We start from the raw sequence: 27,765 nt of genomic DNA on the forward strand, positions 1-27,765 counted from the left end.
GTTTTTGTTGTTGGTTCGGTTCATGTAGAAGTAACTGTCAGTATTTTGGAATACTGATGAATTTATCGTACTGGAGTACTAGTTTGAGACACCAATATAGTAAGAGGGAAACTTTTCAGGTCTGAACCCCCAATGTCTTCAAATGTTTGCCGCTTTTGACAGTTGTCAGTTGCTTCCTCAGTAAATCTTACTTAGATAGGTAACTTACCTGATTAACTTCTTCACCAAATTGTACAAATATATCCTCTCCAGTGTACTCAAAGATTTTAAATAGCTATTCAGTGGATGCCAAGTTATATAGGTTGTTTTGTGTGTGTGTGTGTGTGTGTGTGTGTGTGTGTGTGTGTGTGTGTGTGTGTGTGTGTGTGTGTGTGTTCTGTATTTAGCTGAACTTTTCTTTGCAACAACATTTTGAGGTCAAGCTTTGCAGTGCAGAATCCCTAACTTTCAAGAAGTTGACAAAACTCAGTCAAAATATAAATCAGAAAAATGGTTGTCTGTAGTCAAAACTTTTGTTGTTTTGCCTATTGGCAGCTGGTTTCCGTGACCAGTACCAGTATTTAGTTACAATAACAATGTAAGAAAAATTTACAAAGTATTTTTGTCTGTAATAGTCCAACTGTAAAATGTATAGGTAGACCCTTGGCCCCGACATGCAGTTGTCACATTTGTTTCCTGAGTGGATGTCGAATACAGGGTGTCCAAATTACACACACAATAATATAGGCGACTCAAAATATTTTCTGTATTTGCTTGTGGCAGTTGATACCGTGTGCACATATGCGTAACTGATGTATTCACAGAATTACGCATCAGTAGCCGTGCACATTCTACAGCATGAGGTTTTCTGTACAAAGGGAGAAGCTTAGGGCTAGGAGAAACAAATGAAACTATGTAAGTATACTCAAAGATTAAAAGCTGGGAGGAGGGTATTAACTAAAAGATCAGTAAATTGTGAATCAACTGTGTATTCAGTAAATCTGATGTTAACTTGTAACCATTTAGTAAACAGTCCTGGCATTAGCTCTTTCCTCTTCCACTGTTTTATCATTGAGTAACTTATCTGCCCTGTAGACTTCCACTTCTCCAAGATGTTAGTCAGTGTTCCCTTAGTGGCCTCATCCAATATTTCAAAATTATTCTGTCTTGCATTGTATGATTAATTCAAGTAATGTGATAGATTATTCCAGTTTTATGCCAACCCCATTTGCTCGACAGAAAGATCAGTGGTCAGATTGACAATTAGAGTGTTACAAACCGTATGCAAATGGTAGATGTAAATATGACTACACACATTTTCTATCTATAAAGTAGTGGGCATCTTTTATTCTTTGTTTTATTATGTAATTTCTTAAGTTTCAAATTTGTGCTATTTTAATACGTTTTAGGTATCTCTTATTTTGGCTGATTTTTTTTAAGAATGAAAAACCTGTACTCACAGGCACTTGTACCACTGTAGGCCACAATTTGCATCTTTTTAAGGCTCTGCATTTACATTAAGTTAGTATTTAACACACCTATTTGGGAAGCAATCATAATGGCTGCATAAACATTTTAAGAGTGTATACTATACCATGTGATTCCCAATGTACAGAAAAGAGTTGTAAATTTCTTACAGTGTTATCATTATGTTCTGCAATTTTTTGGCCATATAAAGGCTTGAGTATGGTACCATGTACTGAAATTGGTTGCCAGGAGGTAAAACAAAAAAAAGTGGCTGTAGACTAAGACATATCAATTCTGATTATGCTGTGGAAGAATTGATTGTTGGTATTGTGTGGGAATATAAAAACCCTGAAAATGTGAGTGACAGTACAAGTTATGATACAGTGGGTGGCAGAAGCGAAGTATGTGTTCTAGAGAATTTCTGTTTTCAAATCTCCCAAGTTCATGGTCAGGACTGTCATGTTGCAGAGTATGCAAAAGCTTTTTTTTATTTGGTGTTGCTAGAATATCTGCAAAACAATTCAGTTGATGATCTCTAGACCAAAATAGTACCAAGTAGTGGGACATTCAGTACTTCCTTGTTTTCCAGACGTTTTTGCAGTACCAGAGTTGGTTGGAGTGGCCCAGAAAAATCTGTTCATGGTCAAGATTGGTGAGATACAAAGCCACACACATCTCCATATCATCCCCTTGCTGAGTTTTTGTGCTTGTATTTCCTTTATCTTTGTTGCTACATCTTAGAAGTATGCTATATCAGTACTCAGTTTTGCACCCAATTTTGAAGGAGTGATTTTCCTAGAGAGCCACTGAGGACATCTTATGAATGGAATAAAAGCTTTAACTGCCATGTGTCAGTCATTAAAGCCTGACTGGATGACTCAGTATGACATCCACTGCTTATGAACAATGTCTGAGCTACAACCTTGATTTCATCAGTTAAAGTACCTAAGCTAATGTCATCAAAAATAAGTTTCATCCGTAATTCAGATATCTAGTTTTGAAATATATTTGTATATGCTCTTCCCTGTGAAATGATCTTCGGTGATATTTTATGTTCTAAATGTTCAATACCTGTTCCAGATATAACTGAGCCGGCAATAGTTATACCACCCTTGAGTGAGTCAGACACGTACTTCACTCCTATATCACCAGCTGAAAGTACAGTTACCCAGCAAAATCTTAATGTCGGCACAGACTCTGACAATACACAGAAGTCATCACTGCTTGAGATGTTGCAGAGAAGGCCACAAGGTGATACTTCAGCAAGTGCGAAGACCTCTAACATCAGAGAATTGGGTAAGTTTCCTCTGTATAAACTCTAATATAATTTTAAGGTAGTTACATTTCTTACTCAAAGTAGTATATCGCTGTGTTAAAAAGAAATGAGGAGATGCTATTATACTAATGCTGTCACAAATAAGTTTGACATGGGTAGTTCCATTGAGAGAAGATGGTAGACAGAAATGGACAACTTGATAAAATTTTTAAGTAGATTAGTCTTCATTATGAATTTTCAGGGGCAGGTAGTTCCTCCTTAGTGCAGTTTCACAGCCTTTGGTTATGACATAACTTTGAATATGTTAGTCGTGCAACTAGGGAAACATTTGCAAATTCTCTTTTTTAAATCTAGTAATGCCCACTATAGGGAACACTAAGATACATAATTCACTTTTTAATACTATCTTAAATAAAGTTTGAAGATTAGTATATAATGAAATGGTCCACAATGTTGTATTTAATGAAATGGCCCACTTTGTCACAAACCATTACTTGCTTGCTCTGTCTTAGAAAGCAATTATGTAAAACAAATGCCAAAAAATGTGAAATAAGACAATGGCAACCACTCACAGTAGACTGCTGTGTGGAACACAGGAACACTTAAAAAAGTGTGTGTGTGTGTGTGTGTGTGTGTGTGTGTGTGTGTGTGTGTGTGTTTTTTCCAGGGATACCGTTTCATGTTACATGGTGATGCACTACACACAAATACACAATAGGTGTGTTGTTGTCTTACACTTATTTTATGTATTGATCCATCCAGAAATTTCCATCATTATTACATACTGCCAACAAAACAGATTGGTAAGAGCGATGTCCTTTCCTGAGCCAGATTGTGGTTCTAAAGGGTTTCAGTTACATAGATTTGCTGTTAGGAGTAAACTGCTACTTCCAGATGGCCTCCTGAAAATGTGGATGCTGCAAAAAGATACTTATTTTCATCATTTCAACTTCTGCTGTTCTAGACTTGATATCTAAAATATATTGTTACTTGACATCAGTGAGAGTGGTTCTAATTAACTGTAGTTTCTTAAACGATACTAATGGGTTATTTGAATAAACTGCTAACCTGGTTAGCATATTTGTGGCTATTTTAAATTAATCACTGCTCAATAGCCCAACACAGTTTGTCGGCCGTCAGAAACCATGTATGTGCTGTTTATTCCTGTATTCTAGTCAGTCTATAAGAGTGCTATTCTTAATTTGTTACTCCAGGTAGCCATTAAGTAGCCATTTTTGGGCTGTTCAGATGGAGTATGGCTCCTTTGAGTATAGTTTTGTCAATTTCCAATTTATTGTTTTTCCACCAGTTTTTAATTGTGCTTATACATGTATATGTATTTATATGTTGTTGTTGTTTTCAGTCCAGAGACTGGTTTGATGCAGCTCTCCATGCTATTCCATCCTGTGCAAGCTTCATCTCCCAATACCTACTGCAACCTACGTCCTTCTGAATCTGCTTAGTGTATTCATCTCTTGGTCTCCCTCTATGATTTTTACCCTCCACGCTGCCCTCCAATGCTAAATTTGTGATCCCTTGATGCCTCAGAACATGTCCTACCAACCGGTCTCTTCTACTTGTCAAGTTGTGCCACAAACTCCTCTTCTCCCCAATTCTATTCAATACCTCCTCATTAGTTATGTCATCTACCCATCTAATCTTCAGCATTCTTCTGTAGCACCACATTTTGAAAACTTATATTTTCTTCTTGTCTAAACTATTTATTGTCCATGTTTCACTTCCATACGTGGCTACACTCCACACACACACTTTCAGAAACGACTTCCTGACATTTCAATCTATACTTGATGTTAACAAATTTCTCCTCTTCAGAAATGCTTTCCTTGCCATTGCCAGTGCCAGTCTATATTTTACATCCTCTCTACTTCAACCATCATCAGTTATTTTGCTCCCCAAATAGCAAAACTCTTCTACTACTTCAAGTGTCTCATTTCCTAATCAAATTCCCTCAGCATACCCGACTTAATTAGACTACATTCCATTATCCTCATTTTGCTTTTGTTGATGTTAATCTTACATCCTCCTTTCAAGACACTGTCCATTCCCTTCAACTGCTCTTCCAGGTCCTTTGCTGTCTCTGACAGAATTACAGTGTCAGCGGCGAACCTCAAAGTTTTAATTTCTTCTCCATAGATTGTAATTCCTGCTCCGAATTTTCCTTATTTTCCTTTCCGGCTTGCTCAATATACAGATAGAATAACATCGGGGATGGGGTACAATCCTCTGTCACCCCCTTTCCCAACCAGTGCTTCCCTTTCATGCCCCTCGACTCTTATAACTGCCATCTGGTTTCTGTACAAATTGTAAATAGCCTTTCGCTCCCTGTATTTTACCCCTGCCACCTTTAGAATTTGAAAGAGAGTATTCCAGTCAACATTGTCAAAAGCTTTCTCTAAGTCCACAAACGCTAGAAACGTAGGTTTGCCTTTCCTTAATCTAGGCTCAAAGATAAGTCATAGGGTCAGTATTGCTTCTAGTGTTTTTCTATTCATCTGTAAAGAATTTGCGTTAGTATTTTGCTGCTGTGGCTTACTAAACTGATAGTTCAGTAATTTTCACATCTGTCAACACCTGCTTTTTTTGGGATTGGAATGATTAAATTCTTCTTGAAGTCTGAGGGTATTTCGCCTGTCTCGTACGTCTTACTCACCAGATGGTGGAGTTCTGTCAGGGCTGGCTGTCCCAAGGCTATCAGTAGTTCTAATGGAATGTTGTCTACTCTTGGGGCCTTGTTTCAACTCAGATCTTCCAGTGCTTTGTCAAACTCTTCACGCAGGATCGTATCTCCCATTTCATCTTCATCTACGTCATCTTCCATTTCCATAATTTTGTCCTCAAGTACATCGCCCTTGTATAGACTCCATATACTCCTTCCACCTCTCTGCTTTCACTTTTTTGCTTAGAACTGGGTTTCCATCTGAACTCTTGATATTCATCAAAGTGGTTCTTTTCCTCTCCAAAGGTCTCTCTAATTTTATTGTAGGCAGTATCTATCTTACCCCCTAGTGAGATATGCCTCTACATCCTTACATTTGTCCTCTAGCCATCCTTGCTTAGCCATTTTGCACTTTCTGTCGATCTCATTTTTGAGACGATTTTATACCTATTTGCCTGCTTCATTTACTGCATTTTTATATTTTCTTCTTTCAACAATTAAATTCAATGTATCTTCTGTTACCCAAGGATTTCTACTAGCCCTCATCTTTTTACTACTTGATCCTCTGCTGGCTATTTCATCCCTCAAAGCTACCCATTCTTCTTCTACTGTGTTTCTTTCCCCCATTCCTGTCAATCGTTCACTAATGTTCTCCCTGAAACTCTCTACAACCTCTGGTCCTTTCAGTTTATCCATGTCCCATCTTCTTAAATTCTCACCATTTTGCAGTTTCTTCAGTTTTAGTCTACAGTTCATAACCAATAGATTGTGGTCAGTCCCATCTGCACCTGGAAATGTCCTACAGTTTAAAACTTGGTTTCTAAATATGTCTTACCATTATATAATCTATCTGATAGCTTCTAGTATCTCCAGGATTATTCCATGTATACAACCTTCTTTTATGATTCTTGAATCCATTGTTAGCTATGATTAAGTTATGCTCTGTGCAAAATTGTTCCAGATGGCTTCCTCTTTCATTTCTTACCTCCATTCCATATTCGCCTACTACGTTTCCTTCTCTTCCTTTTCCTACTATCGAATCCCAGTCACCCATGACTATTAAATTTTAGTCTCCCTTCACTATCTGAATAATTTCTTTTATCTTATCATACATTTCATCAATCTCTTCGTCTGCTGAGCTAGTTGGCATATAAGCTTGTATTATTGTGATAAGTGTGGGCTTCGTTTCAGTCTTGGCCTCAATAATGCATTCACTATGCTGGTTGTAGTAGCTTACCCACACTCCTATTTTTTAAAAATTCATTATTAAACTTTTTCCTGCATTACCCCTGTTTGATTTTGTATTTATAACCCTGTAGTCAACTGACCAGAAGTCAGTGTTCCTCCTGCCACTGAACTTCGCTAATTCCCACTATATCTAACTTTAACCTATCCATTTCCCTTTCTAAATTTTCTAACCTACCTGCCCTATTAAGGGATCTGACATTGCATGCTCCAATCTGGAGAATGCCAGTTTTCCTTCTCCTGATAACAACGTCCTCCTGAGTAGTCCCCGCCCGGAGATCCGAATGGGGGTACTATTTTACCTCTGGAATATTTTACACAAGAGGACACCATCATCGTTCAACCAAACAGTAAAGCTGCATGCCCTCAGCAAAAATTACGGTTGTAGTTTCCCCTTGCTTTCAGCCGTTTGCAGTACCAACACAGCAAGGCCAATTTGGTTAGTGTTACAAGGCCAAATCAATCATCCAGACTGTTGCCCCTGCAACTACTGAAAAGACTGCTGCCCCTCTTCAGGAACCACATGTTTGTCTGACCTCTCAACAGGTACCCCTGCATTGTGATCACACCTACGGTATGGCTATCTGTATCGCTGAGGCACACACCATCAACGGCAAGGTCCTTAATTCATTGTGGGGATACATATGCTGGAAATATCACTTTGCCATGAAGAAAAATGATCCTAATCCTACTCCTAATGATCCAACTTCCCAAGACACTACCCAAATTGAACCCTGCCTGGAACAGTTCTGTCCTCCGTCACAGCAGGACCCACCTCCTCTTCCTCAAAATCACCCTCTCCAAACCTTCCAGGAATTTCTGACTTCCAGCCTTGCCTCTCAATCCTTCTTAAAAAACTTTAATCCTACTCCCAACATCACCACTGCTGAAGCCCAGGCTATCCATGATCTGAAGGCTGACCGATCCATCGTCATTCTTCCGGCGGACAAGGGTTCCATGACTGTGGTACTTGATCGTCAGCAGTACGTGGCTAAGGGACTGCGTCAGCTTTCAGACACCACATACAAAGTTTGCCAAGGTAATCCCATTCCTGATGTCCAGGCAGAGCTTCAAGGAATCCTCAGAACCCTATGCCCCCTACAAAACCTTTCACCTGACTCCACAACCTCCTGACCCCACCGACACCCTGCACCCCTACCTTCTTCCTAAAATTCACAAACCCAATCATCCCGGCCGCCCCATTGTAGCTGGTTACCAAGCCCCCACAGAACGTATCTCTGCCTACGTAGATCAACACCTACAACCCATTACATGCAGTCTCCCATCCTTCATCAGAGACACCAACCACTTTCTCGAATGCCTGGAATCCTTACCCAATCTGTTACCCCGGAAACCATCCTTGTAACCATTGATGCCACTTTCTTATACACAAATATTCCGCACGTCCAGGGCCTCGCTGCGATGGAGCACCTCCTTTCATGCCCATCACCTGCTACTCTACCTAAAACCTCTTTCCTCATTACCTTAGCCAGCTTCATCCTGACCCACAACTACTTCACTTTTGAAGGCCACACTTACCAACAATTACAGGGAACAACAATGGGTACCAGGATGGCCCCCTCGTATGCCAACCTATTCATGGGTCGCTTAGAGGAAGCCTTCTTGGTTACCCAGGCCTGCCAACCCAAAGTTTGGTACAGATTTATTGATGACATCTTCATGATCTGGACTCACAGTGAAGAACAACTCCAGAATTTCCTCTCCAACCTCAACTCCTTTGGTTCCATCAGATTCATCTGGTCCTACTCCAAATCCCATGCCACTTTCCTTGACGTTGACCTCCACCTGTCCAATGGCCGGCTTCACACGTCCGTCCACATCAAACCCACCAACAAGCAACAGTACCTCCAGTATGACAGCTGCCACCCATTCCACATCAAACGGTCCCTTCCCTACAGCCTAGGTCTTCGTGGCAAACGAACCTGCTCCAGTCCGGAATCCCTGAACCATTACACCAACAACCTGATAACAGCTTTCGCATCCCGCAACTACCCTCCTGACATGGTACAGAAGCAAATAACCAGAGCCACTTCCTCATCCCCTCAAGCCCAGAACCTCCCACAGAAGAACCACAAAAGTGCTCCACTTGTGACAGGATACTTTCCGGGACTGGATCAGACTCTGAACGTGGCTCTCCAGCAGGGATAAGACTTCCTCAAATCCTGCCGTGAAGTGAGATCCATCCTTCATGAAATCCTCCTCACTCCACCAAGATTGTCTTTCCGCCGTCCACCTAACCTTCGTAACCTCTTAGTTCATCCCTATGAAATACCAAACCACCTTCCCTACACTCTGGCTCCTACCCTTGTAACTGCCCCCGGTGTAAAACCTGTCCCATGCATCCTCCCACCACCACCTACTCCAGTCCTGTAACCCGGAAGGTGTACACGATCAAAGGCAGAGCCACGTGTGAAAGCACCCACGTGATTTACCAACTGACCTGCGTACGCTGTGAAGCTTCCTATGTGGGAATGACCAGCAACAGACTGTCCATTCGCATGAATGGACACAGGCAGACAGTGTTTGTTAGTAATGAGGATCGCCCTGTGGCTAAACATGCCTTGGTGCATGGCCAGCACATCTTGGCACAGTGGTACACTGTCCGGGTTATCTGGATACTTCCCACTAACACCAACCTGTCAGAACTCCAGAAATGGCAACTTGCCCTTCAGTATATCCTCTTTTCTCGTTATCCACCAGGCCTCAACCGCCGCTAATTTAAAGTTGCCGCCGCTCATACCTCACCTGTCTTTCAACAACATCTTTGCCTCTGTACTTTTGCCTTGACTGACATCTCTGCCGAAACTCTTTGCATTTACAAATGTCTGCTTGTGTCTGTGTATGTGCGGTTCGGGGTGTGTGTGTGTGTGTGTGTGTGTGTGTGTGTGTGTGTGTGTGTGTGTGTGTACCTGTCCTTTTTTCCCCCTAAGGTAAGTCTTTCCGCTCCCGGGATTGGAATGACTCCTTACCCTCTCCCTTAAAACCCACATCCTTTCGTCTTTCCCTCTCCTTCCCTCTTTCCTGACGAAGCAACTGTTTGTTGCGAAAGCTTGAATTTTGTGTGTGTTTGTGTTTGTTTGTTTGTGTGTCTATCGACCTGCCAGCGCTTTTGTTTGGTAAGTCTCATTCTATTTATAGGGAAACATTCCACGCGGGAAAAATATAGCTAAAAACAAAGATGATGTGACTTACCAAACGAAAGTGCTGGCACGTCGATAGACACACAAACATACACACAAAATTCTGCTTTCACAACCAGCGGTTGCTTCTTCAGGAAAGAGGGAAGGAGAGGGAAAGACGAAGGGATGTGGGTTTTAAGGGAGAGGGTAAGGAGTCATTCCAATTCTGGGAGCAGAAAGACTTACCTTAGGGGGGAAAAAAGGACGTGTATACGCTCGTGCCCGTGCGCGCGCGTGCACACATCCATCCACACATATACAGACACAAGCAGACATATACAGAGGCTATATATATATATTTCCCACGTGGAATGTTTCCCCTCTATTTTATATATATATATATATATATATATATATATAATAGAGGGGAAACATATATATATAAAAAGAAAGATGATGAGACTTACCCAACAAAAGCGCTGGCAGGTCGATAGACACACAAATAAACACAAACATACACACAAAACTCTAGCTTTCGCAACCAACGGTTGCCTCGTCAGGAAAGAGGGAAGGAGAAGGAAAGACAAAAGGATTGGGTTTTAAGGGAGAGGGTAAGGAGTCATTCCTATCCCGGGAGCGGAAAGACTTACCTTAGGGGGAAAAAGGGACAGGTTTACACTCGCGCACACACACACACATCCATCCACACATACACAGACACAAGCAGACATTTGTAAAGGGCCTTTACAAATGTCTGCTTGTGTCTGTGTATGTGTGGATGGATATGTGTGTGTGTGCGAGTGTAAACCCTTTACAAATGTCTGCTTGTGTCTGTGTATGTGTGGATGGATATGTGTGTGTGTGCGAGTGTAAACCTGTCCCTTTTTCCCCCTAAGGTAAGTCTTTCCGCTCCCGGGATTGGAATGACTCCTTACCCTCTCCCTTAAAAACCAATCCTGTTGTCTTTCCTTCTCCTTCCCTCTTTCCTGACGAGGCAACCGTTGGTTGCGAAAGCTAGAGTTTTGTGTGTATGTTTGTGTTTATTTGTGTGTCTATCGACCTGCCAGCGCTTTTGTTGGGTAAGTCTCATCATCTTTCTTTTTAAATATATTTTTCCCACGTGGAATGTTTCCCTCTATTATATATATAGAAGGAAACATTCCACGAAGGAAAAATATACTTAAAAACAAAGATGATGTGACTTACCAAATGAAAGTGCTGGCAGGTCGACAGACACACAAACGAACACAAACATACACACAAAATTCAAGCTTTCGCAACAAACTGTTGCCTCATCAGGAAAGAGGGAAGGAGAGGGAAAGACGAAAGGATGTGGGTTTTAAGGGAGAGGGTAAGGAGTCATTCCAGTCCCGGGAGCGGAAAGACTTCCCTTAGGGGGAAAAAAGGACGGGTATACACTCGCACACACACATATCCATCCACACATATACAGACACAAGCAGACTGCTTGTGTCTGTATATATGTGTGGATGGATATGTGTGTGTGTGTGTGCGCGAGTGTATACCTGTCCTTTTTCCCCCCTAAGGTAAGTCTTTCCGCTCCCGGGACTGGAATGACTCCTTACCCTCTCCCTTAAAACCCACATCCTTTCGTCTTTCCCTCTCCTTCCCTCTTTCCTGATGAGGCAACAGTTTGTTGCGAAAGCTTGAATTTTGTGTGTATGTTTGTGTTCGTTTGTGTGTCTGTCGACCTGCCAGCACTTTCATTTGGTAAGTCACATCATCTTTGTTTTCAGTATATTTTTCCTTCATGGAATGTTTCCTTCTATTATATATATATATATATATATATATATATATATATATATATATATATATATAATAGAGGGAAACATTCCACGTGGGAAAAATATAATTAAAAAGAAAGATGATGAGACTTACCAAACAAAAGTGCTGGCAGGTCGATAGACACACAAACATACACACAAAAATCTAGCTTTCGCAACCAACGGTTGCCTCGTCAGGAAAGAGGGAAGGAGAAGGGAAGACAAAAGGATATGGGTTTTAAGGGAGAGGGTAAGGAGTCATTCTAATCCCGGGAGCGGAAAGACTTACCTTAGGGGGATAAAGGACAGGTATACACTCGCGCGCGCACACACACACACACACACACACACACACACACACACACACACACACACATCCATCCGCATATACACAGACACAAGCAGACATTTGTAAAGGCAAAGAGTTTGGGCAGAGATGTCAGTCGGGACGGAAGTACAGAGGCAAAGATGATGTTGAAAGACAGGTGAGGTATGAGCGGCGGCAGATTGAAATTAGAAATTAGCGGAGATATATATATATCCGCTCTTTGCCTTTACAAATGTCTGCTTGTGTCTGTGTATATGCGGATGGATATGTGTGTGTGTGCGAGTGTATACCTGTCCTTCTTTCCCCCTAAGGTAAGTCTTTCCGCTCCCGGGATTGGTATGACTCCTTACCCTCTCCCTTAAAACCCATATCCTTTTGTCTTCCCTTCTCCTTCCCTCTTTCCTGACGAGGCAACCGTTGGTTGCGAAAGCTAGATTTTTGTGTGTATGTTTGTGTTTTTGTGTGTCTATCGACCTGCCAGCGCTTTTGTTGGGTAAGTCTCATCATCTTTATATATATATATATATATATATAATAGAGGGAAACATTCCACGAGGGAAAAATATATTTAAAAAGAAAGATGATGAGACTTACCCAACAAAAGCGCTGGCAAGTCGATAGACACACAAATAAACACAATCATACACACAAAACTCTAGCTTTCGCAACCAACGGTTGCCTCGTCAGGAAAGAGGGAAGGAGAAGGAAAGACAAAAGGATTGGGTTTTAAGGGAGAGGGTAAGGAGTCATTCCAATCCCGGGAGCGGAAAGACTTACCTTAGGGGGAAAAAAGGACAGGTTTACACTCGCACACACACACATATCCATCCACACATACACAGACACAAGCAGACATTTGTAAAGGCAAAGAGTTTGGGCAGAGATGTCAGTCGGGACGGAAGTATGGGCAAAGATGATGTTGAAAGACAGGTGAGGTATGAGCGGCGGCAGATTGAAATTAGCGGAGGTTGAGGCCTGGCGGATAGTGAGAAGAGAGGATATGATGAAGGGCAAGTTCCCATCTCCGGAGTTCTGACAGGTTGGTGTTAGTGGGAAGTATCCAGATAACCCGGACGGTGTAACACTGTGCCAAGATGTGCTGGCCGTGCACCAAGGCATGTTTAGCCATAGGGTGATCCTCATTACCAACAAACACTGTCTGCCTGTGTCCATTCATGCGAATGGACAGTTTGTTGCTGGTCATTCCCACATAGAACGCTTCACAGTGTAGGCAGGTCAGTTGGTAAATCACGTGGGTGCTTTCACACGTGGCTCTGCCTTTGATCGTGTACACCTTCCGGGTTACAGGACTGGAATAGGTGGTGGTGGGAGGGTGCATGGGACAGGTTTTACACCGGGGGCGGTTACAGGGGTAGGAGCCAGAGGGTAGGGAAGGTGGTTTGGGGATTTCATAGGGATGAACTAAGAGGTTACGAAGGTTAGGTGGACGGCGGAAAGACACTCTTGGTGGAGTGGGGAGGATTTCATGAAGGATGGATCTCATTTCAGGGCAGGATTTGAGGAAGTCGTATCCCTGCTGGAGAGCCACATTCAGAATCTGATCCAGTCCCGGAAAGTATCCTGTCACAAGTGGGGCACTTTTGGGGTTCTTCTGTGGAAGGTTCCGGGTTTGAGGAGATGAGGAAGTGGCTCTGGTTATTTGCTTCTGTACCAGGTCGGGAGGGTAGTTACGGGATGCAAAAGCTGTTTTCAGGTTGTTGGTGTAATGGTTCAAGGATTCCGGACTGGAGCAGATTCGTTTGCCACGAAGACCTAGGCTGTAGGGAAGGGACCGTTTGATGTGGAATGGGTGGCAGCTGTCATAATGGAGGTACTGTTGCTTGTTGGTGGGTTTGATGTGGACGGACGTGTGAAGCTGGCCATTGGACAGGTGGAGGTCAACGTCAAGGAAAGTGGCATGGGATTTAGAGTAGGACCAGGTGAATCTGATGGAACCAAAGGAGTTGAGGTTGGAGAGGAAATTCTGGAGTTCTTCTTCACTGTGAGTCCAGATCATGAAAATGTCATCAATAAATCTGTACCAAACTTTGGGTTGGCAGGCCTGGGTAACCAAGAAGGCTTCCTCTAAGCGACCCATGAATAGGTTGGCGTACGAGGGGGCCATCCTGGTACCCATGGCTGTTCCCTTTAATTGTTGGTATGTCTGGCCTTCAAAAGTGAAGAAGTTGTGGGTCAGGATGAAGCTGGCTAAGGTAATGAGGAAAGAGGTTTTTGGTAGGACGGCAGGTGATCGGCGTGAAAGGAAGTGCTCCATCGCAGCGAGGCCCTGGACATGCGGAATATTTGTGTATAAGGAAGTGGCATCAATGGTTACAAGGATGGTTTCCGGGGGTAACAGACTGGGTAGGGATTCCAGGCGTTCGAGAAAGTGGTTGGTGTCTTTGATGACGTTGACCTCCACCTGTCCAATGGCCAGCTTCACACGTCCGTCCACATCAAACCCACCAACAAGCAACAGTACCTCCATTATGACAGCTGCCACCCATTCCACATCAAACGGTCCCTTCCCTACAGCCTAGGTCTTCGTGGCAAACGAATCTGCTCCAGTCCGGAATCCTTGAACCATTACACCAACAACCTGAAAACAGCTTTTGCATCCCGTAACTACCCTCCCGACCTGGTACAGAAGCAAATAACCAGAGCCACTTCCTCATCTCCTCAAACCCGGAACCTTCCACAGAAGAACCCCAAAAGTGCCCCACTTGTGACAGGATACTTTCCGGGACTGGATCAGATTCTGAATGTGGCTCTCCAGCAGGGATACGACTTCCTCAAATCCTGCCCTGAAATGAGATCCATCCTTCATGAAATCCTCCCCACTCCACCAAGAGTGTCTTTCCGCCGTCCACCTAACCTTCGTAACCTCTTAGTTCATCCCTATGAAATCCCCAAACCACCTTCCCTACCCTCTGGCTCCTACCCCTGTAACCGCCCCCGGTGTAAAACCTGTCCCATGCACCCTCCCACCACCACCTATTCCAGTCCTGTAACCCGGAAGGTGTACACGATCAAAGGCAGAGCCACGTGTGAAAGCACCCACGTGATTTACCAACTGACCTGCCTACACTGTGAAGCGTTCTATGTGGGAATGACCAGCAACAAACTGTCCATTCGCATGAATGGACACAGGCAGACAGTGTTTGTTGGTAATGAGGATCACCCTGTGGCTAAACATGCCTTGGTGCACGGCCAGCACATCTTGGCACAGTGTTACACCGTCCGGGTTATCTGGATACTTCCCACTAACACCAACCTGTCAGAACTCCGGAGATGGGAACTTGCCCTTCAGCATATCCTCTCTTCTCGCTATCCGCCAGGCCTCAATCTCCGCTAATTTCAATCTGCCGCCGCTCATACCTCACCTGTCTTTCAACATCATCTTTGCCCATACTTCCGTCCCGACTGACATCTCTGCCCAAACTCTTTGCCTTTACAAATGTCTGCTTGTGTCTGTGTATGTGTGGATGGATATGTGTGTGTGTGTGCGAGTGTAAACCTGTCCTTTTTTCCCCCTAAGGTAAGTCTTTCCGCTCCCGGGATTGGAATGACTCCTTACCCTCTCCCTTAAAACCCAATCCTTTTGTCTTTCCCTCTCCTTCCCTCTTTCCTGTCGAGGCAACCGTTGGTTGCGAAAGCTAGAGTTTTGTGTGTATGTTTGTGTTTGTTTGTGTGTCTATCGACCTGCCAGCGCTTTTGTTGGGTAAGTCTCATCATCTTTCTTTTTAAATATATTTTTCCCACGTGGAATATGAAAGTGCTGGCAGGTCGACAAACACAAACACACACAAAATTCAAGCTTTCGCAACCAACGGTTGCCTCGTCAGGAAAGAGGGAAAGAGAAGGAAAGACAAAAGGATATGGGTTTTAAGGGAGAGGGTAAGGAGTCATTCCAATCCCGGGAGCGGAAAGACTTACCTTAGGGGGGAAAAAGGACAGGTATACACTCGCGCGCACACACACACATATCCATCCACACATACACAGACACAAGCAGACATTTGTAAAGGCAAAGAGTTTGGGCAGAGATGTCAGTCGGGACGGAAGTACAGAGGCAAAGATGATGTTGAAAGACAGGTGAGGTATGAGTGGCCGCAGATTGAAATTAGAAATTAGCGGAGATTGAGGCCTGGCGGATAGGCCTGCCAACCTAAAGTTTGGTACAGATTTATTGATGACATCTTCATGATCTGGACTCACAGTGAAGAAGAACTCCAGAATTTCCTCTCCAACCTCAACTCCTTTGGTTCCATCAGATTCACCTGGTCCCACTCCAAATCCCATGCCACTTTCCTTGATGTTGACCTTCACCTGTCCAATGGGCAGCTTCACACGTCCGTCCACATCAAACCCACCAACAAGCAACAGTACCTCCATTACGACAGCTGCCACCCATTCCACATCAAACGGTCCCTTCCCTACAGCCTAGGTCTTCGTGGCAAACGAATCTGCTCCAGTCCGGAATCCCTGAGGCATTACACCAACAACCTGACAACAGCTTTCGCATCCCGCAACTACCCTCCCAACCTGGTACAGAAGCAAATAACCAGAGCCACTTCCTCATCCTCTCAAACCCAGAACCTCCCACAGAAGAACCACAAAAGTGCCCCACTTGTGACAGGATACTTTCCGGGACTGGATCAGATTCTGAATGTGGCTCTCCAGCAGGGATATGACTTCCTCAAATCCTGCCCTGAAATGAGATCCATCCTTCATGAAATCCTCCCCACTCCACCAAGAGTGTCTTTCCGCCGTCCACCTAACCTTCGTAACCTCTTGGTTCATCCCTATGAAATCCCCAAACCACCTTCCCTACCCTCTGGCTCCTACCCTTGTAACCGCCCCCGGTGTAAAACCTGTCCCATGCACCCTCCCACCACCACCTACTCCAGTCCTGTAACCCGGAAGGTGTACACAATCAAAGGCAGAGCCACGTGTGAAAGCACCCACGTGATCTACCAACTGACCTGCCTACACTGTGATGCATTCTATGTGGGAATGACCAGCAACAAACTGTCCATTCGCATGAATGGACACAGGCAGACAGTGTTTGTTGGTAATGAGGATCACCCTGTGGCTAAACATGTCTTGGTGCACGGCCAGCACATCTTGGCACAGTGTTACACCGTCCGGGTTATCTGGATACTTCCCACTAACACCAACCTGTCAGAACTCCGGAGATGGGAACTTGCCCTTCAGCATATCCTCTCTTCTCGCTATCCGCCAGGCCTCAATCTCCGCTAATTTCTAATTTCAATCTGCTGCCGCTCATACCTCACCTGTCTTTCAACATCATCTTTGCCTCTGTACTTCCGTCCCGACTGACATCTCTGCCCAAACTCTTTGCCTTTACAAATGTCTGCTTGTGTCTGTGTATGTGTGGATGGATATGTGTGTGTGTGCGAGTGTATACCTGTCCTTTTTTCCCCCTAAGGTAAGTCTTTCCGCTCCCGGGATTGGATGACTCCTTACCCTCTCCCTTAAAACCCATAACCTTTTGTCTTTCCTTCTCTTTCCCTCTTTCCTGACGAGGCAACCGTTGGTTGCGAAAGCTTGAATTTTGTGTGTATGTTTGTGTTTGTTTGTGTGTCTGTCGACCTGCCAGCACTTTCATTTGGTAAGTCACATCATCTTTGTTTTTATATATATATATATATATATATATATATATATATATATATTTAAAAAGAAAGATGATGAGACTTACCAAACAAAAGCGCTGGCAGGTCGATAGACACACAGACAAACACAAACATACACACAAAATCTAGCTTTCGCAACCAATGGTTGCCTCGTCAGGAGGGAAGGAGAGGGTAAGACCTTCCAGCGCTTTTGTTTGGTAAGTCTCATCATCTTTCTTTTTAAATATATTTTTCCCACGTGGAATGTTTCCCTCTATTATATATATATATATATATATATATATATATATATATATATATATATATATATATATATATATATATATATATTAGGTGTTGTGGGCGGTGTACTTTCCTGTTATTCATTTTAATTTCTAGTCAATGTGTAAACTTGCTAATTATTTTCTCTTTACGTGGAGCATGCCTGCCTTGATGTTATAAGTGACTGTTTCATAACCAGTTCTTTAAAGTACCCAAGCGCATATTTATATTTATGCGAGAACTTAGTGTTCCCCTGTTGAACTTTAACTAAAGTGCAGAAAACTGAGTCAGGTGTTTATTATTGTTCTAGTGTTACTATCTGTCAAGTGTAACATGACTTTTTCTTGATCTGTTATAAAGTGTTACAATAAATGCAAATTGCAGTGAAGCTATGTGCTATTTCAGTTGTTCCCGTAATTTCCTGTCTCCACATTCGTTAATCTAAACTCATAATATTTAATTGTTTAAGTAATGGAGGGAGGTGCGTGTGTCCCAGTAAGTAAAATAAGGGAAAGGAAACCACTCGCACATATCCTTCCATAGTCGGCAAGCCACCGTATGCTGTGTGGCAGAGGGTAACCTGTACCACTACTTGTCATTTCAATTCCCGTTCCACCCACACAGAGTGAGAGGAAAATTACTATCAAAATGCCTCCATATTAGCTCTAATTTCTCACGTCTTGCCTTTGTTGTCGTTATGTGAAATGTATGTTGGTGGCAATAGAATCATTCTGCAGTCTCTAAGATCTTTTTCAAGTGTTCCTCAGAAACATCTGTCACCTTTGCTCCAGGGATTCTCGTTTGAGTTGCCGAAGCATCTCATAATACTTGCATGTTGTTTGAACTTAGCAGTAACAGATCTAGCAGCCCATCTTTGAACAGGTTTGAGGTCTTCTTATAATCTGATCCAGTGTTGATCCCAAACATTCGAGCAGTACTTAAGAATGGGTCACGCTAATGTCCTATATACGGTTTCCATTACAAATGCATCACACTTCACTCAAATTCTCCCAGTAAAACGAAGTTGACCGTCTTACCTGCTACAGTCCTTCAGCCTTCTTCCATTTCATACTCCTTTGCAGTGTGACACGTAGATATTTAATCTGTGTGACAGTGCCAGGTATCACAATTCTAATGCTGTATTCTAATGTTATGGGTGTGTTTTTCCTACTTATCTGCTTTAACCTTTCTGCTGCTACAGACAAGCTCTTTGTAATCTGTGCTCCTCACCAAATGCTGGTGCCTGTGCTGAGAGACAGCGTTCCAAGTGATAAAGGATTACCCGGTTTTTCGAAAAATATTGGTTAAAAAATGAATGTGTTTGTACATCTTACAGTATCAAATCTTCACTTGGGAGAGAACTGAGTTTCTTCTCATTGTCATACTGCCCTTGAATCAAATTAAGTAAAACATCGCTCAGAATTTTCACATATGGTTGTTTTTTAGCTTGTACTTTGCCGTGAATGAACTGTAGACCAGATACCAAAATCATGTTTAAAATTGAAAGCTGAACTGTCATTTTCTTCACAAGTTACTGGTTTTTATATCTGAAGTACGATAGCGTGATACAAGCTCATTCACATCCTTGCGCATTGCAAATTGTGGTTATGTTAATTGCCATATCTCATAAACAATTGAAGATATCAAAACAAGGTTTTCTGATGGTAATAGCATGCAATGAGGCACATATGTTGTGTGATAAATACTGGAAGCTTTCATATTCAGTGATGTGGAAGTAACTCATCAGCAGCAACAAGAGTTTGGTGGCTCGGGATGCATCAAGATGTCGATAACAGTGTAGGAAAATGAAAGTGGCATGTGTATACATGACCACAACACCTGGGAATGGTGTACTAGCATATTTATACATCCCCACAGCAGCAAAATTCTTCTACTTCCAGAGCATGCTGCCCTACATCACACCAACTACAAATCGTCACATTGTATGATCCTGCAGTCTGATGATGCATTTTTTAACATTAATTACCTGATGTGAACATCTGCCATATTCTTTACACTTTCTCCCGTATTGAAACAAGTGTATGACAAATGTTTATAGGATCTAAAGGAACTGCATCATCTGCAAGCAGCTGCAGACTGCTACTCACCCTATCTGCCAGATCATTTATGTATGTAGAAAATAGCAGCGCTCCTACCACACTATCTCCAACACCTTGGGCCGCCATTTTGCCGAAGTTTTGAGCTGTTCCCACTGTCACCCTGCCTTCCTCTATTGGAAACGGGCAGAGGCAGCTTGGGCGATACCATTCTCTTTTTCACATCGTGAGTGCTACTATGCCGCCTTTACTGTGAGGTAGCTAATCGTGCTCTCAGTTCGTCCCGATCCTCTGCCCCAGGGCAAGATGCCATCTACGTTGAGATGTTGCAGCCTCTTTCTCTTGCAGGCAAGCACTCTCTGCTTAACACGTACAACCACATTTGGACAGAGGGCACATTTCCCGGACACTGATGTGAATCCACCATCATACCCATACCTAAGCCTGGTTAGGACAAAAACCATCCTTCTAGCTGCCGCCCCATCTCTCTGACCAGCTGTGTTTCTAAGGTGATGGAATGTATGGTTCATGCCCGGCTGGTGTGCTGGCTAGAGTCTCACCATTTACTGATGAATGCACAGTGTGAATTTCGTGCACGGCGTTCTGCAGTTGATCGCTCGTTACTTTGTCCACCCATGTCATGAATGGTTTTCTGCGAAATCCCAGACTGTGGCAGTGGTGGTCAATTTGGAGAAGGCTTATGACACCTGCTGGAGAACTGATATCCTCCATACTCCTTACACGTGGGGCTTCTGTGGGCGCCTGCCCTGTTTTCTTCAATCATTTTTACAAGACCTGAGTTCTCAGTGTGTGTGCGTGTGTGCGTGTGTGCGTGTGTGCGTGTGTGCGCGTGTGCGTGTGTGCGCGTGTGCGCGGGTGTGCGGGTGTGCGGGCGTGCGCGCGTGCTCTTTGTCTTGTCTGACACCTTTATCCAGGAAAATGGTGAGCCTCAGGGTTCCGTGCTGAGATTCGTCCGCTTTATCTCCATTAACCGTGTAATGGCCTGTCTCCCACTGGGCGTCTCCGGCTCTCTTTTCGTTGACTTTTTGCCATCTGTTGCAGTTCTCCATGGACCTGTCTCACTGAGCGTCATCTTCAGCGCTGTCTTGATCATCTTTACTCCTGGAACATTGACAATGGCTTTCGCTCTTCCACTGACAAAATTGACTGTATGAATTTCTGGCGGCACAAATGGTTTCTACCACCACCTCTACATCTTGGGCCTGTTGTGCTTTCGTTCGTTGAAACTGACATTTCTGGGTCTCGTGCTGAGTAGGAAACTCTTGGTCCTCCCATGTATCTTACCTGGCAATCCGTTGCACATGGTTCCTCAGTCTCCTTCATGTCCTCACTGGTACTTCCTTGGGTGCCGATCGAACCACCCTCCTCCATTTATACTAGTCCCTTGTCTGTTTGAAACTAGACTATGGGTGCTTTGTTTGTGTGTCTGCATGCCCATCCATCATACGCCGTCTCCACACTATTCACAATCATGGCATCTGTTTGGCCATGGGTGCCTTTTACACCAGCCCAGTTGAGAGTCTGTATGCTGAAGCTGTTGAACTACCACTGTCCTACCGCCGTGACTTTCTCCTCAGCAGATATGCATACCATTTGTCTGCCATGCGTAGCCATCCATCCTATGCCTCCTCATGTGACGATTCCTTTGATCGTCAGTATGGTGCTCGTCCCCCTTCTGTTACCTCCTGGAGTTCACTTTTGCCACTTACTGTGGCAGCCTAACTTCACACTACCTACAACTTGCCCAGTGGGTGTGAACCCTTAACCACCTTAGCTTTGTGAAGTGGCCTATATTAACCTTGATCTTCACCCACTTTCTAAGGACACTACTCCAGCCTTGGTTTATCGCCTCCAGTTTCACAGCCTTCGCATGGAACTTCGAGATAGTACCTTTATATACATTGATGGCTCTCGGACTGACCATGGGGTTGGGTGTGCCTTCGTCATTGGCACCCATGTCATTCGATATCTGCTTCAGGCGCACTCCTTAGTACAGCCGAGCTCTTTGCCTTGTATCATGCCATGGAGTACATCCAGCGACACAGCCTTTCCAATTGTCCCCTCTTCTCAGACTCGCTCAGTACCCTTCAAAGTCTGTGTGCTGTACACTGTCTATCCCTTAGTGCAGTGGGTCCAGGAAACCTGTCACTTGCTCTCTGTTGGTGGAGCCAGTGTCATGTTTTTGTGGTTACCGGGTCATGTCGGTATGCCAGGAAAGGAGGCTGCTGACCCTGCTGCTAAGGCTGCAGTCTTCATACCTCATCCCATGAGTACCTATTTTCCCTCTGATCTGTGTCTTGTCAGGTAGTGGTGTCCCTTTGGCATCGCCTATGGTCCTCCCTTTGCAGGAACAAGCTTCAGTTTATTAAGCCTCTCCCAGTGGCTTGGACAAGCTTCTGTTGGCCCTCCAACCAGGAGGAGATTATTTTAACTCACCTGCATATTGGGCACTGCCATTTTAGCCATCATTTGTTCAGTGGCGCTATCCATCTTGTCCACATTGCACACAAACTTTAACTGTCTGCCACTTCCTGCTGGAATGCCCTTTTTTTAACCATTTACATTCCAGCTTGGGTTTGCCGCCTGATTTATCAGCCATTTTAGTGAAAGATGCATGGGCTGTCGATTGCGCTTTAGTTTTTATCCACCGCAGCAATATGGCGAAGGCCATTTACTTTTTACTTTTGGACCTCCATTACGTTTCTGTGTTCCACGCATCAACCCACCATAGGTGAGTAGTTGCCTTCGCTGTATTTTATTTATTATTAGGCAGCATTTATGTGATAAGCCTTATTCTGTCTTGGCCCTTTGTAAATGAATGTTACTGAAGGTATTGGAGAGCCTGATCATTGATGTGAAATAGTAGAGAGAATAAGAATGATTATCCCTTTCCTTGATGCATATGTAAGTTACTTATTAAATTAAACATTGTTTCAGAAGTGGCTGGGAAAATTCATAGTGTTGAAGAACTAGAAGCAAAAATAAGGCAAGGAATAAATTCAACGGAAAGCCAGAATGCGACTGTGAATTCAAATACAAAAAAGGAAGAAGATTTATCGGCATTCAATAAATTGGTAAGTATATACCTTAAATATTCCTTTTTACATGTTAACAGTGGTAGTACAGTTTCACCATGTGTAGTTTTCTATGCTATGCTTCCCCCAGAATAGTATCATAGAAGCAACTCATTTTGGGAAAATTCACATAATTTTAGTGCTGATGTTCCTATGCCCTGTAGTCAGATATATGGTATCCAGTAATTGTTATGTTCAGAAATATACATTTTTAAAAGCCATGTCCTTGTGCAATGTTAATCATTGAACTAAAAATCCAGAATTAAAATGTATTAAAAATGTATGCTAAGATTTGTAGCACAAGTCTTTCCTTCACCAGGCATGATGCAGGAATAGTAGAACTTCTCTTGAGATAACTGAGTACTTAAACAATGTAGTAGCGTAATTGAATAGTATTAACTTTGGAAAGTGGGGATACAAAGATCAGTAGAACAGTAAAGTATAAGAAAAGTATTTTGTTGCTGCTTTGTTAAATGGGATTTCAAGACCAGTGTAATTAAGAATTTAATAATACTGACAGTGAATTACTGCGTGTAATATAGTGCTAGGTAGCACATATTAGAATACCTTTGAAAATAATAATTCTAGTTTTTCTTGTATTAAACATAAATTTTGCTTGTGATCTAACATACAACTCTTAGTAAATGGCTTTTAGAAAAGTATATTTGAAGTAGCAGTGTTAAGTGTAGTAAGTAGCCAGTTCCCATAGGCATGTAGCGGAATTGCATTTTGATTTGCTTCGCAACATTTTGTGCCATTCGTTTCAATTACAGCTTGCTCAGATTACTGATGGGAAGGTGATACCTGCGACAGCACCAAATGGTCCACTTCCCTCGAATATACAACAGTTACATTTTACTCAGGTAAAGTGTGCATGATCACTGGGTTTCAGTGTTTGCTGTTTCAAATGGTTAATAAACTTCTGCTTGACCACTGCTTGGATGAGTACTTATGTCACATAATACACCTTTTGTCATCCTTGTAAATAAAACATTGAGATTTAATTAAATTTTTGAGCCATAGGAATTAAGTTTAACAGCGAAAATCAAGTTTGAGAATTTGAACTTCACAAAATTTATCGCCTGACATAATTGTAGCAGCAATGCCACAACAACCAGAAATATTACCAGAAAGATCAAATTATAAAGCAATCATTTTTAAATAGAATAGTTCATTGTATTGTTTCATTATTACAGGAAAAGATCAGTATGCAACTTGCTAATAACTGTTTTGAAATGTTTAGGCAGTAAATCTCAACTTTCTCAGTGTAAACAAATTAAAAATTTATACTTAGTAAATGCATGAGTAAACACAGTGGTGTAGGCAGCTTAGATTTTGTTGTTGCAGTCAGATCTAACAAAATAAGAGAAGTGGAAATAATAAAGAAGAAAAATTGTTTTGTCTTCACATCTGTTGACATTTTGCTTGATTTCCTGAAAAATCATTTCATATGCAGGAATAATTCTTCGTACTGTCACTTCCATTTGTTCACAGCAAGCCTTTTCCCCTTCTCATTTTGAAAAGGCATTTGTCAGTTTCCTGTATCATATAATGTTAACTTCTTTCTGCTTTTAATCTCTAAATAGAAGTAACTTTCAAATACTTTCTTATAATTATGGTAATCAAAAGTATGTGGTGGAATGTAGATAATGGAAGGAGTAAATGTAACAAGTAATGAGTCGAGGCACCGAGTCATAGATAGGTGCACAGACGAGACTGGAAACCTTGCTACCTAATGCATCAATCTTTCTTCAGAGCTCTAAAGCACTCGTGCATATGCTGGCACATATGACCTGCTTGGCTATATTGGCCTGGCTTTGCCATTCAGTTGAGCTGCAGTGCTGACATAATTGGGAGGCCAAGGACATTGAGCTATGTAGGGGTGTGTGTGTGTGTGTGTGTGTGTGTGTGTGTGTGTGTGTGTGTAGCTTTGAAGGAGTACTTTCCTGAAAGTTAGCAACATTATCAGTCTTAAGAGTGTGCTTCCAGGTATACTGCTGAGTTTTTGTTTCCATTTTATGTGCAGTATTTAGAAGACCGACCTAGCAGTCTTCTGGTGCTGTGAATTGTTCAGGCAGTAAGTATACATAACAGCAAAACTCGCAGCACTTAAAGATGATGGCTGAACTAGTCTTCAAAATATTGTGTATAAAATGGGGGAAAAACCTCAGAACACCTGAAAGCATACTATTAAAAATTCGTACAAAGAAAATTTGACAGTTCAGTCTTGTTTATGTACATATCAATGACTCAGTGCCTCAATTATCTGGTGAGTTATTGACGATACTCTTTTCATTATACACTTGTAATTGTATTGGTTTTCCATGCTTTCCTTTCTCTTGCTGAGCTAAACACTCACAGGTTTTTTTTACATTAAGTTAGTGATGAGGTCACTGCCGCAGAAAATGTAAGCGCCTCAAAATTCGTTTGTTTCTTTCTTTTTACCAATAGTTCGCAAGTACACAATCTCCTGCAGCTTTTGAAGTAATGTCTCAGTAACTGCAGTAATCATAGTAGTTATGGGATTAAATGGGATAGAAAGTAAGGAAAATAGAAGTTAATAGTTCATTCTCACTTAGATATGCTATAACTCTCCTATGAACAGAGATTGTAGGTGAAAAGTCTTGCACTAATGCCTTATCCTAGACAATAAGTTGTCAGGCTGCACTGTGCTTCAGAGAGAATGGGTGGCAGGCCGGCTGTCGAAGTCAACACATAAGAATGTTAGATTGTACAGGGCAAGAACTTTCGTGCCAGGTACATTCCATTCTTTTTTTCATAATTTAATGATGTGCGTTAAGTGCATTAATATAATGACTTGAATAAGAGCATCACCTCTGAACTGAGGCAAAGGTCAGAGAGATGCAAAGAGAAAAAAGTAATGGAGTTACTAAATTTTTGGGAAGTAGCTTTGGGTCAGTAGTTGTTGTACTGATAGAAAGTAGTCTGCATACTTACACAATTCTAGTTTAGTATTTTTGCTGATGCAGTAGGTTGTTAATCCAGGAAGAGAATCTCTTTTTACTTCAGATTCCTTTGTGGTTCATGTATTAGATTACAAATTATCTGTGATTGTTCATGTTTGATACTTTTGTAGTTGGTGTTAGTTGTGTAGTGCATGTAACATAATATGGCTTTGCAGTATTTTTCTATTTTCCCATTTACAGCATTGATTGGTATGCTTGGCATGTATAAGAAGATTGTTTTTATTAGAGTTTAATAGAAAAGAATTTATCTTCATGAAGCATGCATTTTTCTTATTGAGGTTCGTAACCAAAATTCATTAATTTTGTTTTCCTTATGAACAAGTTATTGTAAATAACGATCTTAAGGTGATGCCTGTTGAGCGCTAAACATCGGATATTTTAAATAATCCACTGTTAAATCTAGGTAACTGATAAGAAATTTTTGTTTAATTATTCTCTAAAATTGTGTGTGTTTTGCTATACACATTTATGTCAATTAGTGTTGCACTCTACTTGCTGTTCTAAAAATAATATAATGTGTGTTCATAACAGCCCCATAGAGCCCCAGCTTATCATCCTTACTTAACCTGAAATGTCAGTGCCCTTAGTTCAAAAACACTGTGCACCAAATACGTGCAAAGGAGAATCGCAGTTACAATCAAATCCCATACTGTAATGCCTTCATTTTCTATTTGTTGCAAATAGGTGAAATCTAAACTTAAGTTCATGAAACTAAGAAGGCCCTGGTTTGCAGAGGAATTATGTAGGGCTTTAAAAAAAAACTACACACATCATCCCACGTGAGGAATATTGCACAAGAAGTGTCATATCATCAGAAGATAGTAAAATTTCAATGTTCAGAGTTTCATGAAGTGTGCAGGCAAAGTGGCGTTACGACTGCAAACTTAAAGTTGAAGTATGCAGGAAAGTAAGGTTGTTGGGGGCAAAATGTCTAAAATGGACAGATTCACTGTGAAATTCTGCCAGTACACTGGTATAATGCAGTTTTGTCCAGCAGTAGTGAAATGGTGCAAGCAGCTTAATAAAGGCCACATATACAGGGCTATTACAAATGATTGAAGCGATTTCATAAATTCACTGTAGCTCCATTCATTGACATATGGTCACGACACACTACAGATACGTAGAAAAACTCATAAAGTTTTGTTCGGATGAAGCCGCACTTCAGGTTTCTGCCACCAGAGCACTCGAGAGCGCAGTGAGACAAAATGGCGACAGGAGGCGAGAAAGCGTATGTCGTGCTTGAAATGCACTCACATCAGTCAGTCATAACAGCGCAACGACACATCAGGACGAAGTTCAACAAAGATCCACCAACTGCTAACTCCATTCGGCGATGGTATGTGCAGTTTAAAGTGTCTGGATGCCTCTGTAAGGGGAAATAAACGGGTTGGCCTGCAGTGAGCGAAGAAACGGTTGAACGCGTGCGGGCAAGTTTCACGCATAGCCTGCGGAAGTCGACAAATAAAGCAAGCAGGGAGCTAAACGTACCACAGCCGACGGTTTGGAAAATCTTACGGAAAAGGCTAAAGCAGAAGCCTTACCGTTTACAATTGCTACAAGCCCTGACACCCGATGACAAAATCAATTTTCGGCGCGGTTGCAACAACTCGTGGAAGAGGATGCGTTCAGTGCGAAACTTGTTTTCAGTGATGAAGAACATTTTTTCTTAATGGTGAAGTGAACAGACACAATGTGCGAATCTGGGCGGTAGAGAATCCTCACGCATTCATGCAGCAAATTCACAATTCACCAAAAGTTAACGTGTTTTGTGCAATCTCACGGTTTAAAGTTTACGGCCCCTTT

The 27,765-nt window shown here is 42.4% G+C and overlaps 1 protein-coding gene across 8 annotated transcripts in view; it reads left to right on the forward strand.

Annotated features, from left to right (window-relative positions):
• LOC126100417 (eukaryotic translation initiation factor 4E transporter-like) overlaps positions 1 to 27,765 on the forward strand; it is a 274,981-nt gene that overhangs the window by 133,821 nt on the left and 113,395 nt on the right. For all 8 annotated transcript variants that reach the window (XM_049911013.1, XM_049911014.1, XM_049911020.1 and 5 more), the window contains 3 exons: positions 2,527 to 2,742; positions 22,836 to 22,972; positions 23,746 to 23,835. In XM_049911013.1, coding sequence (XP_049766970.1) covers positions 2,527 to 2,742; positions 22,836 to 22,972; positions 23,746 to 23,835 — 443 coding nt within the window. The remainder of the gene's footprint in view (positions 1 to 2,526; positions 2,743 to 22,835; positions 22,973 to 23,745; positions 23,836 to 27,765) is intronic.

This window comes from Schistocerca cancellata, chromosome 9 (assembly GCF_023864275.1).
Source record: "Schistocerca cancellata isolate TAMUIC-IGC-003103 chromosome 9, iqSchCanc2.1, whole genome shotgun sequence".
NCBI lineage: Eukaryota > Metazoa > Arthropoda > Insecta > Orthoptera > Acrididae > Schistocerca > Schistocerca cancellata.